The sequence below is a fragment of the Rhinopithecus roxellana genome, chromosome 10 (genome assembly GCF_007565055.1).
Source record: "Rhinopithecus roxellana isolate Shanxi Qingling chromosome 10, ASM756505v1, whole genome shotgun sequence".
NCBI classification, from domain to species: domain Eukaryota; kingdom Metazoa; phylum Chordata; class Mammalia; order Primates; family Cercopithecidae; genus Rhinopithecus; species Rhinopithecus roxellana.
Window position 1 is genome coordinate 55223527 of NC_044558.1, and position 11200 is coordinate 55234726.

At 51.7% G+C, this 11200-nt stretch overlaps 2 protein-coding genes across 5 annotated transcripts in view; both read right to left on the minus strand.

The window, feature by feature from the left end:
- The window catches only part of IKZF4 (IKAROS family zinc finger 4), a 33064-nt gene extending 32177 nt beyond the window's left edge, over window positions 1–887 (minus strand). For 2 of the 3 annotated variants that reach the window (XM_030939220.1, XM_030939218.1), the window contains exon 1: window positions 598–887. The gene's annotated coding sequence lies outside the window, so the exon portion shown is untranslated. The remainder of the gene's footprint in view (window positions 1–597) is intronic. The other variant, XM_030939217.1, reaches the window with a different exon arrangement.
- Window positions 888–3143: 2256 nt separating this feature from the next.
- Window positions 3144–10192, minus strand: SUOX (sulfite oxidase). 2 transcript variants are annotated; one of them, XM_010377822.2, is made up of 5 exons: window positions 10033–10138; window positions 9649–9757; window positions 6377–6436; window positions 5928–6105; window positions 3144–5038 (listed from the first exon to the last, which is right to left on the minus strand). In XM_010377822.2, exons 3-5 carry the CDS (start codon window positions 6424–6426, stop codon window positions 3629–3631), a joined length of 1638 nt encoding a protein of 545 aa, XP_010376124.1. In that variant the 5' UTR covers window positions 6427–6436; window positions 9649–9757; window positions 10033–10138; the 3' UTR covers window positions 3144–3628. The 2 variants fall into 2 exon arrangements, with proteins under 2 accessions (XP_010376124.1, XP_010376125.1); XM_010377823.2 differs by lacking the exon at window positions 9649–9757 and having other exon boundaries at window positions 10033–10192.
- Between the last annotated feature and the right edge of the window lie 1008 nt (window positions 10193–11200).

Below are 11200 nucleotides of genomic sequence, written 5' to 3' on the forward strand. Positions count from 1 at the left end.
GGCTCTTAGGCAGTGAATCTCTTCCTTCCCAGCCTTGCTTCCCAAGTTCCCTACACCTCTCACCCTACACTGTGGACTTCTCACTCCATCCTAAGTTTCTTCTCTACATGTTTCCCCAATATGCTCATTGCCTCCCAGATCTTCTCACCTAGGCCTACGTCTTTATCCCCAGACTCCTGTCTTCAGCATTCCTCGACCCAACACCCGGGTCCCTCTCTTGTTTTGTTCAGATACCCTCTCTGCTGCTCCTTTCTCCTCTCTGTCCTTCTGCTGTATACCCAAACCACATCCCCACGGAGGAGCCCCGCGATTGCCAGCTCCAGCCTGTCCTCAGACCCCTGCGGTGATCTGTCTCCCGCCTTTTTAGGACCCCCAAGTCCCTGCTACCTCCCTCTTAATACTGGGGCCTCGGGCCAAACTCCCCCGGCCATCTTCCAACCCTCGGGCCCCAGCCCAACCCGCGCCCCTCTCTCAGCCTGGCCCCTTCCCCCGCCCACGTCTCCCCGCTCCTTCACGCCCGAGCCCCTCAGGCCCCGCCCCCGGCCACCGAGGCCCCGCCCTCGCTTTAACCCCCCCCAAGCCCCGCCCCTCACTCACCTGAGGAGTCTCCGCGCGCGCGCGCAGGCTGTGAGGGGTGGGGGAGAGGGGACGGTGTTGGGGAAAAGGGAGGCGGGGGGGGCGGGGGGTCCCCCACTCTGGCCCGGGCGGCCCAGTGCGGGGGGAGTGGGGTCACTGAGGCGGCGGCAGTCGCCGGGCCGGAGCCAGGACCCGGGCGCTGAGAAGCGGCGGCGGCGGCGGCGGCGGCTCCATCTCCATCAGCAGCTTCACCTGAGAAGGGACCTGCCCCCCCATATATCCCCCCCCATCACAGCCGTCCCCCTCCCCCTAACAACTTCCGGTCCCACTACCAGGCGACAGGCGGCGTGGCCGAACACCGAGCGTCCCCAAGCCCGGGAGACTGCTGGGGGAAAAAGGGAGAGGAGCTAGGGGAGAGTAGCCGAGCGCCGAAAGATTCAAGTCCCAAAGGCGCCATCGCCTGCCGAAGGTAACCTAAAAACTAGTCTTTAATCTGCACCCAGTTTCAATCTAAGCACACACTGGACACCCTATGTGGCCTGGCACGTCAGGCCCTAGAGCCAAGTTTTCCCTCTGTACCTTGTGAATCCCAAAAATCTGAGACAGGTCTCAATTTAGGAAGTTTATTTTGCCGAAGTTAAGGACGCACGCCCGTAACACAGCCTCAGGAGATCCTGACGACATTTGCCCTAGGTGATTGGAGCAGAGCTTGGTGTTACACATTTGAGGGAGACGAGAGACATCAATCAATATATGTAAAGGCGGGACAATTCAAAACTGGGAGGAGGCTTACAGGTAATAGGTAGATAAGAGGCAAATGCGGCCAGGCGTAGTGGCTCACGCCTGTAATCCCAGCACTTTGGGAGACCGAGGCGGGCAGATCACCTGAGGTCAGCAGTTCAAGACCAGTCTGGCCGACATTGTGAAACCCCCGTCTCTACTAAAAATAAAAAACTAGCCGGGCGTAGTGGCAGGCGCCTGTAGTCCCAGCTACTTGGGAGACTGAGGCAGGAGAATGGCTTGAAGCCGGGAGGCGGAGGTTGCAGTGAGCTGAGATTGCGCCACTGCACTCCAGCCTGAGCAACAAAGTGAGATTTCGTCTCAAAAAAAAAAAAAAGAAAAGAAAAAAAAAAAAAGAAAAAAGCCGGGCTTGGTGGCTCAGGCCTGTAATCCTAGCACTTTGGGAGGCAGACAGATTGCCTGAGCTCAGGAGTTCAAGACCAGCCTGGGCAACATGGTGAAACCCATCTCTACTAAAATACAAAATAAATTAGCCCGGCGTGGTGGTGTGTGCCTGTAGTTCCAGTTACTTGGGACACTGAGACAGGAGAATTGCTTGAATTCCGGAGGCGGAGGTTGCAGTGAGCGGAGATAGCGCTACTGCACTCCTGCACTCCAGCCTGGGTGACAGAGCGAGATTCCATCTCTACAAAAAAAAAAAAAAAAAAAAAGGCAAATGGTTGTATCCCTCTCAAAGAAGGCAATCAGATATGCATTTATCTCAGTGAGCAGAGGGATGACTTTGAATGGGAGTCAGGTTTACCCTAATCAGTTCCCAGCTTGACTTTTCCCTATAGCTTAGTGATTCTGGGGCCCCAAGATTTATTTTGCTTTCACAACCTCCTAAGACAATATTGATTTTAAACTCCTAGCACCCTTTGCCTTTCTTGCCAAGTGCATTAGAATTGTTGGGGAGAGGGGTTGGAGGATACATGTTTTTGTCACCTCTCCTCTCTTCATGGTATCCTGAAGTCAATCACCTAGGTGTCCCTGCAGATACTGCCAGACCTCAGAGAAGGAAGCCCCCCCTCCCCTTTTTTTTTTTTTGAGACGGAATCTTGCTCTGTCGCCCAGGTTGGGGTGTAGTGTGATCTCGGCTCACTGCAACCGCCGCATCCTTGGTTCAAGCGATTCTCCTGCCTCAGCCTCCCAAGTAGTTGGGATTACAGGCACCCACCACCACACCCAGCTAATTTTTGTATTTTTGGTAGAGACTGGGTTTTGCCGCGTTGGCCAGGCTGGTCTTGAACTCATGACCTCAAGTGATCCACCCGCCTCGGCCTCCCAAAGTGCTGGGATTACAGGCATGAGCCACTGTGCCCAGCCAGAAGCCACACTTCTTTTTTTTTTTTTTTGAGACGGAGTCTGGCTCTGTCGCCCAGGCTGGAGTGCGGTGGCCGGATCTCAGCTCACTGCAAGCTCCGCCTCCCGGGTTTATGCCATTCTCCTGCCTCAGCCTCCCGAGTAGCTGGGACTACAGGCGCCTGCCACCTCGCCTGGCTAGTTTTTTTTTTTTTGTATTCTTTAGTAGAGACGGGGTTTCACCGTATTAGCCAGGGTGGTCTCGATCTCCTGACCTTGTGATCCGCCCGTCTCGGCCTCCCAAAGTGCTGGGATTACAGGCTTGAGCCACCGCGCCCGGCTGAAGCCACACTTCTTAACCTACAAGCCTGCTTCCTCTCTGTCTTCCTCCCCAATTTTGTTTGTTTTGGACTAATCTCATTATACATCCCACTACAAATGCATCCTCCCTCCTGCAATAGGCTCACTCCCCAGGCCCAAGAGTCATGATGTTAAACAGACTATTTATTAGAAAAGTAGAACTGTAAAGGGAGATGATTGTGCCCCTTGCTCTCCTCACAACTTTGCAACCTGGAGAGATAATAGTATATACACTTTTCTTAAACATGCCACACACATTTCTCTAGAGAATCCAAAAAGAAAAGCAAAACAAGGCCTTGATGGCAGTAGGCATTAGAAACGGAGGTGGGGTACGAAAACAAAATAGTGCTTGTCTCCAGAATTACTTGTCTTACTTCTAGCCCCTTGCTGTAACAGCTCACATTTCCTGGCACAGGTTCAAAGGCCAAGAGGGATATGTAACATAGTGTCCAAAGAGGGAGAGGCCCTGGGTGAAATGTGCTATATGTGTACTTGGGTATGGCTTAGGAAGCCAGAGTTGTGATCCAAGAAGTTGAGGGGTGGGAAATATTTTTCTGAAGCAGTGAGGCTAATGGGTGGGGAAAGGGGTTGAGGTGGCTCTTTTCCATGCTCATGGGGCGACAAAGACATGGACACGATGCCAGGCATTGCTGAGGACACCTCGCAGGTTCCAGATTGGGGCCACAGTGTCTGGCTGCACATTGTAGCCATCATCCACAGCCTTACAAACAATGTTCAGTTCCTTTTGTCCAGCTGGCACAGGGGCTTGCAACTGCCACAGACGCCATGCCCAGGCCTTCCTAGGGCGCTGTTCCTCTTCATCCAGCTTAGCCACCTGCCAGGTTAGGCCCCCATCCAGAGACACATCCACCCGGATCACAGCTCTGCCACCACCACTCCATGCATAACCCTTGATGGTCACCTCCCCTGATTCTACAGTCTCTCCATCCCGGGGCTCTGTGATGGCCGACTGGACAGGAAGTTCCTGAATGGATGGAGCAGAGTCAAAATCTACAGTGTCCCAGTCCACAGATGGAGAGAAGCCTTTGTAATCCCGCCGTTGCCAGTGGCTGTAACTTTCCTCTGGCTGCACACTCACTCTGCCCAGCCATTTGACATGGCGGGCACCCACCACTCCAGGAACCACCACACGCACAGGGAAGCCGTGGTCACGTGGCAGAGGCTGCCCATTCATCTCATATGCCAGCAGGACCTCAGCTTCAGGGTCCATGGCCCGAGACAGAGGGATGGATGCTCCATAGGCAGTCCCGGTAGGGTCTGAGTCCAGTCCCTCAAAGCAGACGTGGGCCTCAGTTTCACAGAGTTGGTGGCCAGCCTGGGCTAACACATCACAGAGCCGTGCCCCAGCCCAACGTGCAGTGCTGATGGCTCCTGTCCTCCACTCCAGACCTTTTACTTCTTTGACCTGAGTCATCTCAGAGCGCCGGTTGCCAGCACACTGCAGAGTGACTGTGATCTCGTACTTGGGAAAGTTGTGCAAGTCATCCAGGGAAAGAGACAGTGACTGACCCCCAGGTGCTCCTACTATATGTAAGCGATAGGTGTCTGGATCCAGGTTAGGTACAGGCAGATGGTTCCGGGTGAAGAAGATAGGGTTGGGTGTGATGTAGTTTTCTGTCAGCAGCTCAGGCGGGGGCTCTGCATTAAAGGGGCGCTGGCTGTTGACCTTCAGGGCTGGGTGACGTATAGGATCATCAGCATAAGGGTCAGAGGTCTCCACAGTGGGGGCTACTTTGTCTTCAGGGTTCAGCTCCCCAATCTTGTACTGAGCCAGTAACTCAAGCACGTGGGACTGGTTGTGAACAGCATAGAGGGCCCAGAAGGGCTCTAGGGGACCCCCAGCTGCTAGCATCAGCTTTGAAGGCCCCCCTGGATGTAGGTCCACAAATTCTGTGACATCAAAGACCTCAGAGCCCAGAGTCACCCAGATCCCAGTCTCAGGGCTGGTATGGGAACTCACTTCCTCCTTAGTGTATATGCGTGTTGACTCCTGAGCAGCCTGTCAGCAGGGAAGGAGTAAGATAAAAGGGAAGAGACTGTTAAGAAGAAATCACTCGGCTGGGCGTGGTGACTCACGACTGTAATCCTGGCACTTTGGGAGGCCGAGGCGGGCGGATCACCTAAGGTCGGGAGTTGGAGACCAGCCTGACCAACATGGATAAACCCTGTCTCTACTAAAAATACAAAATTAGCCGGGCATGGTGGCGCATGCCTGTAATCCCAGCTACTCGGGAGGTTGAGGCAAGAGAATCACTTGAACCCGGGAGGTGGAGGTTGCGGTGAGCTGACATCATGCCATTGCACTCCAGCCTAGGCAACAAGAGCGAAACTCCGTCTCAAAAAAAAACAAAAAAAGAAGAAATCACTAGCTCACCCTGACCCAACCCACAGTGTTGGCCACTGGGAAGTGAAGGTAGCAGATTAGCATATTTCATCTCCACTGGGCATGAAGACTGTCACTGTGGACTCTGTTGTAACTGCAGGAACACAGGTCACAGCCTGGTTTACCTGTGGAGTTTACTACGACTGATTCCTTTATTCTGACAATTTTTTTTTTTTTTTTTTTGAGATGGAGTCTCACTCTGTCACCCAGGCTGGAGTGCAGTGGCCCGATCTTGATCTCGGCTCACTGCAGACTTAGCCTCCTGGGTTTAAGCAGTTCTTGTGTCTCAGCCTCTCAAGTAGCTGAGATTACAGACGTGCACCACTACACCTGGCTAATTTTTGTATTTTTACTAGAGATGGAGTTTTGCCATGTTGCCCAGGCTGGGCTCAAACTCCTGACCTCAAGTGATCCACCCACCTTGGCCTCCTATAGTTGGCAGGGATAACAGGCGTGAGTCACTGTGCTCAGTCTGTTCTGACAATGAAGCACCTTCCTTACTTACCCTGCATCGATGGTCCTGATAGGCCAACACTGCACCGACACCTAATAGGGTTCCCATGACTTTCCATCCCCGGGTGCTGGAGTTATCAGCAGAGAAGGTGAGGCTGGGGTACTGGGGCCGAAATGAATCATTTGTGGAGCAGGCCTGAATGTAGATCCTTGAGGGGATTGATTTGAGTCTGGAAGAGAGAGAGGTCTTAGTAGCACGTATGGTCATATGAAAGGGTCAGTGAAGTCCTGGGGTCTACTTCTTTCTCCCTGGTTGGCCATTGGTTCCTTCAGTTGGAACTTAGTTTCTCCAGGGATAGGTGGGAAAAGTAGGATCTGGCTTTCTCTCTCCTCCCTGGACACACTCTCTCAACTATCTTATTTGCAAGGTATGACATTGTAAAAGACACTAAGGGTGGGAGGTAGGGGCTAGGGGGCAAGTCTTGGGATGGGCTGGCTTACCTGCAGGCCTGTTGGAGCCTGAGGACCACAGCTCTGTGCAGCAGCAGCATTGTAGCAGACCTGTAGAAGGAAGATTCTGGGATCAAGATAGGGAGACCCTGGGAGGGGATATTAGGGAGGCCTAAGGGAATGGGTGGGAGGAAGACACAGAGAAGGTCAGCAAGGAGCTTTCTGGGCAAATGGGGAGTCCTGAGAGTGGGAGTCCAAATGGGCCCTTAGAGAAAACTTGGAACACTTCAGAGACAGACTGTCCTGACAGGATGACAGGTAATGTGTGTGGGGAATGGGGTAGGAGGGATGGGTGCTTCTAGAATCAGAATCACCTCTCTCCCATCTTCCATTCTGAACTTCGTCCACCATAGACAACAATGCCTGGGGCAAACGGCCTAAAGGACCGAAGCCAAATGTCTACTGGCCAGATTATTATTTCTGAAGTCAGCAGAGGACAACTGTGGATCAGACTGACTTAAACAGGGATAAAAAAAAATAAAGAAAAAAAAAGTAGTGGCAGCCTAATTGGGTGAAGGAGCCCAGATTCTGGGGGCAAAATGCCTTGGGTTTGTGAAACTGGATCTTGCTATTCATTAACCAGCCTGATTTCCTGAGCAAGACTCCAAGCTGTTCTGAACTTGCTTCCTCATCTCTGAAATGATAGCCTAGCAGAGCTGACATGAAGAGTCAACAAGTACAGTAGTACCCCCTTATCTACTGGGGATATGTTCTGTGACTCCCAGTAGATGTCTGAAACCACAGATTGTACCAAACCCTATATTACTGTTTTTTCCCCCATACATACATACCTCTTATAGTTTAAGTACTAAATTACCCACAGTAAGAAATTAACAACAATGGCTGGCGCAGTGGTTCATGTCTGTAATCCCAGCACTTTGGGAGGCTGAGGTGGGCAAATCACCTGAGGTCAGGAGTTCGAGACAGCCTGGCCAACATGGGGAAACCCCGTCTCTACAAAAAATACAAAAATAGGCCGGGCGCGGTGGCTCAAGCCTGTAATCCCAGCACTTTGGGAGGCCGAGACGGGCGGATCATGAGGTCAGGAGATCGAGACCATCCTGGCTAATACGGTGAAACCCCGTCTCTACTAAAAAATACAAAAAACTAGCCGGGCGACGAGGCGGGCGCCTGTAGTCCCAGCTACTCGGGAGGCTGAGACAGGAGAATGGCGTGAACCCGGGAGGCGGAGCTTGCAGTGAGCTGAGAGCCGGCCACTGCACTCCAGCCTGGGTGACAGAGCGAGACTCCGTCTCAAAAAAAAAAAAAAAAAAAATACAAAAATAAGCTGAGCGTGGTGACATGTGCCTGTAAACCCCAGTTACTTGGGAAGCTGAGGCAGGAGAATTGCTTGAACCTGGGAGGTGGAGGTTGCAGTGAGCTAAGATCACACCACTGCACTCCAGCCTGGGCAACAGAGAGAGACTCTGTCTCAAAAAAAAAAAAAAAAAAAAAAAAAAAAGAGATTAACAACAATAACAAAATAGAAAAATTAAAACATTATACTGTACTAAAAGGGCTGGGTGTGGTGGCTCACCCTTATAATCCTAGCACTTTGGGAGACCTAGGCAGGAGGACTGCTAGAGGCCAGGAGTTGGAGACCCCGTCCCTACAAAAAATAAAAAGTTAGTTGGGCATAGTGGAGTGCATCTGTGGTCCCATCTACTCTGGAGGCTGAGATGAGAAGATCTAAGCCCAGGAGTTTGAAGTTACAGTGAGGTGACTGTGCCACTGCACTTCAGCCTGGGCAACAGAGCGAGACCCTGTCTCGAAAAATAAACCAAAAAAAGTCATATGAATGTGGTCTCTCTCTCAAAATACATTTTTTTTTTTTGGCCAGGCATGGTGGCTCACGCCTATAATCCCAACATTTTGGGAGGCCACGGAAGGAGGATCACTTGACCCCAGGAATTCAAGACCAGCTTGGGCAACATAGTGAGACTGTGTCTCTAGGAAAAAAAAAACAAATTAGGTGGGCATGGTGATGCCTGTCTGTAGTCTCAGTTACTGGGGTGGTGAGGAGAGGAGTGCTGAGATGAGAGGATGGCTTGAGCCCAGGAGGTCAAGACTGCAATGAATCATGATGGCACCACCGTACTCCAGCCTGGGCAATAGGGTGAGACCTGGTCTCAAAAAAAAAAAAAAGCCTGTGTGATGGAGCGAGTGTCAATCATGGCTCACTGCAGCTTCAACCTCCTGGGCTCAAGCCATCCTCCTGCCTCAGCCTCCCCACTAGCTGGGACTACAAGTGTGTGTCACCAAGCCTGGCTAATTTTTCTGTAGACATGGGAGTGTCACTGTGTTGTCAGGGCTGGTCTTGAACTCCTGGCCTCTTGCTGCCTCAGCCCCCAAAGTGCTGGGTTTACAGGCATGAGCCACTGTCTGGCTTCCCCTCTCCTCCCCTGCCCCCGACGGGGTCTCGCTCTGTTGCCCAGGCTGGAGAGCAGTGGTGTGATCTCAGCTTATTAAAGCCTCAAACTTCTGGGCTCAAGCCATCCTCTTGCCTCAACCTCCTGAGTAGCTGGGACCACAGGCGTGAGCCACCATGCATGGCTTTTTTTTTTTTGTAGAGATGAGGTCTTACTATGTTGCCCAGGCTGGTCTCAAACTCCTGGGTTCAAGTGATCCTTCAAACTTGGCCTCACAAAGTCCTGGGATTATTACAGGCATGAGCCACCACTTCCAGCCTCAAAATATCTTATTGAACTGTGTTCACCTATTTTCCAAGAGGTTGACCATGGCTAACTGAAACTCAGGAAAACAAAACCTTGGATAAGGGGAGACTACTATAATAACATTGTCTTTGAAGGCCTTTCAGTCCCCAACTCTCCCCCTATTCACCCTAAAAAAAATTGAACCCAGCTAGGAACTGGACCCCAACCCAGGGTCCCGGACCACCTCAATCTTTTTTTTTGTTTGTTTGTTTTTTTTTTTCATCTCAATCTTATCTATGCCACTGTAGTGAGCTCAGCAAATTGAGGAATTATTGGCCAGAGTGTCAGAGGCACGCTGGAGAAGGAAAGTAATTTTTCTGCCTTCTGCCCTGCAACAGTTTCTTCCTCACATTGCTGAACAGAGAGCACTGACCCAGCAGGGCCAGAGTGAGGAGGAGTGAGAAATGTCTAAACTGCTGATGAGATGCTGGAGACCAATGTGTCGGGGTGGGTGGGTCGTGGGTAGGGAGGCAAAGAAAGCTAGAGATGGGAATAGCAGTCTTCACCTTGCCCCTAGGCCAAGGGACCCTTACTCTCTCTGCCACCTACCTCAATGCCAGCAGCCTGTTTGTACTAGACCAGAGCAGTGCAAGTAGTGCTGACTCGTAGGTGAACTCAGTCAACCCAGAATCCCAAGTTTGGGAGGGGCAGCCTTTTGCTGTAATACAGAAATGCCACCTGTTGGTGCAGGTGATGACCCCTCACTCCCCACGGGCACATTAGGTAGGAAGATACGTCCGACATTCAGGCACAAAGGGGTCTTGTGGCAACACCCCGCGATCTCAAGAGCACCCAGACAGAGGGAGTGGAGGCAGGTACTGATAGTTTTGTTGCCCTCGAGGTTCGGAGCACAGCTGGACACCAATGCCCCCTCCGCTGCCCAGCTCAGCAGCCCTTCCTCCCCAGCTTCTTTCCCACCCCCAGCCTCCTTACCGAGTCCAGTGTCCTCAGTAATGCAATTTTACCAGCCCAGCTCTCAGCGAGTTCTCGAGGGGCGGGGCCAGCGCCGTTGCGTCCGGCTACAGTAAGGGACCACTCATTCCCCTCAGCTCATCCCCTCAGCCATTGGCTGGAAGCGGGTGACTCAGCCATTGGCTGGAAGTGGGTGACTCAGCCATTGGCTGAAACCCGCCTCCTGCAGCCAAGACAGGCAGGTTGCCAAGAAGCCTTGGAGAAGAGGCTGGCTTTTTGCTGTCACTCTCGCAACAGTCCAGAGTCCATTATACCCCTGGTGTGCAAAGAATGGGACCCTCGCGCACCGGGGCTGTATGTCCGGAGCTCGGGCAGTGTGGAAGGTGACGACGAATCCAAAAGTTGGGCTGAGAGGTGGGAGATTTTGAGACACCCCTGCCGCCCCTCCCTGGAGGCGGCCTCGGGATCCAGTCCAGTTTCTCCCGGCTGTCATCTCCACTTTAATTAACCCCAGGGTACATACCTCTATCTACCCTGTTGCAACTACAACCACCCTGTTTATTTTTTAGAGAAAGCAAGGTCAGCCGCTCAATTCTCATATTCCAGGAATGAGAACAAAAATGCCAAAAACAGTGGTTCCAAGAATTTGAGATTCCTTGGGCTAGTCGAATTTCTCCCCAAACAAAAATGAACCAACAACACTGAATAGCCATCTTTTATTTTGCATAGAAAAAAAATAATAATAATCGCCCCTTGGTGGTACGCGCCCGTAGTCTCAATACTCGGCAGGCTGAGGCGGGAGGATCGCTTAAGCCCAGGAGTTCGAGGTTGCACTGAGCCAAGATCGTGGCACTGCACTCCTGCCTGGACAACAGAGCAAGACCCTATCTCTAAAACTGCCTCTTAACAAGAGCAATAGCAGCTTTACACCCCGAAGTATGAAGGTTGTAGTCTCTTATCTCAAAGTAAGGAGCACAAATATAATACATTTTCTATTACCCTTTTGTCATTTGATGCAGGACAAAATTTATCAAACCTAGTCCCCTAACCCGGACAAATGTATCCATACACTGCCCTCTACAGGCCAGGGGGTGGAGATACAATTTTAATTAGTTTAAGTGAAGGTGTTCACCTTTAATTTTGAAAGATCATTTCCTTACCTTTCCGCTCTCCAACTAGAGCTTTTACC

What these genes read in the sequence shown, in the direction of transcription:
- SUOX (XM_010377823.2), bottom strand. Translation starts at nt 6,426, where the DNA reads ATGCTGCTGCTGCACAGAGCTGTGGTCCTCAGGCTCCAACAGGCCTGC. An exon ending in AGGCTCCAACAGGCCTGCAG is followed by an intron (nt 6,106 to 6,376) that starts GTAAGCCAGCCC and finishes TCTCTCTTCCAG; the next exon opens with ACTCAAATCAATCCCCTCAA. An exon ending in ATCAGGACCATCGATGCAGG is followed by an intron (nt 5,039 to 5,927) that starts GTAAGTAAGGAA and finishes CCCTGCTGACAG; the next exon opens with GCTGCTCAGGAGTCAACACG.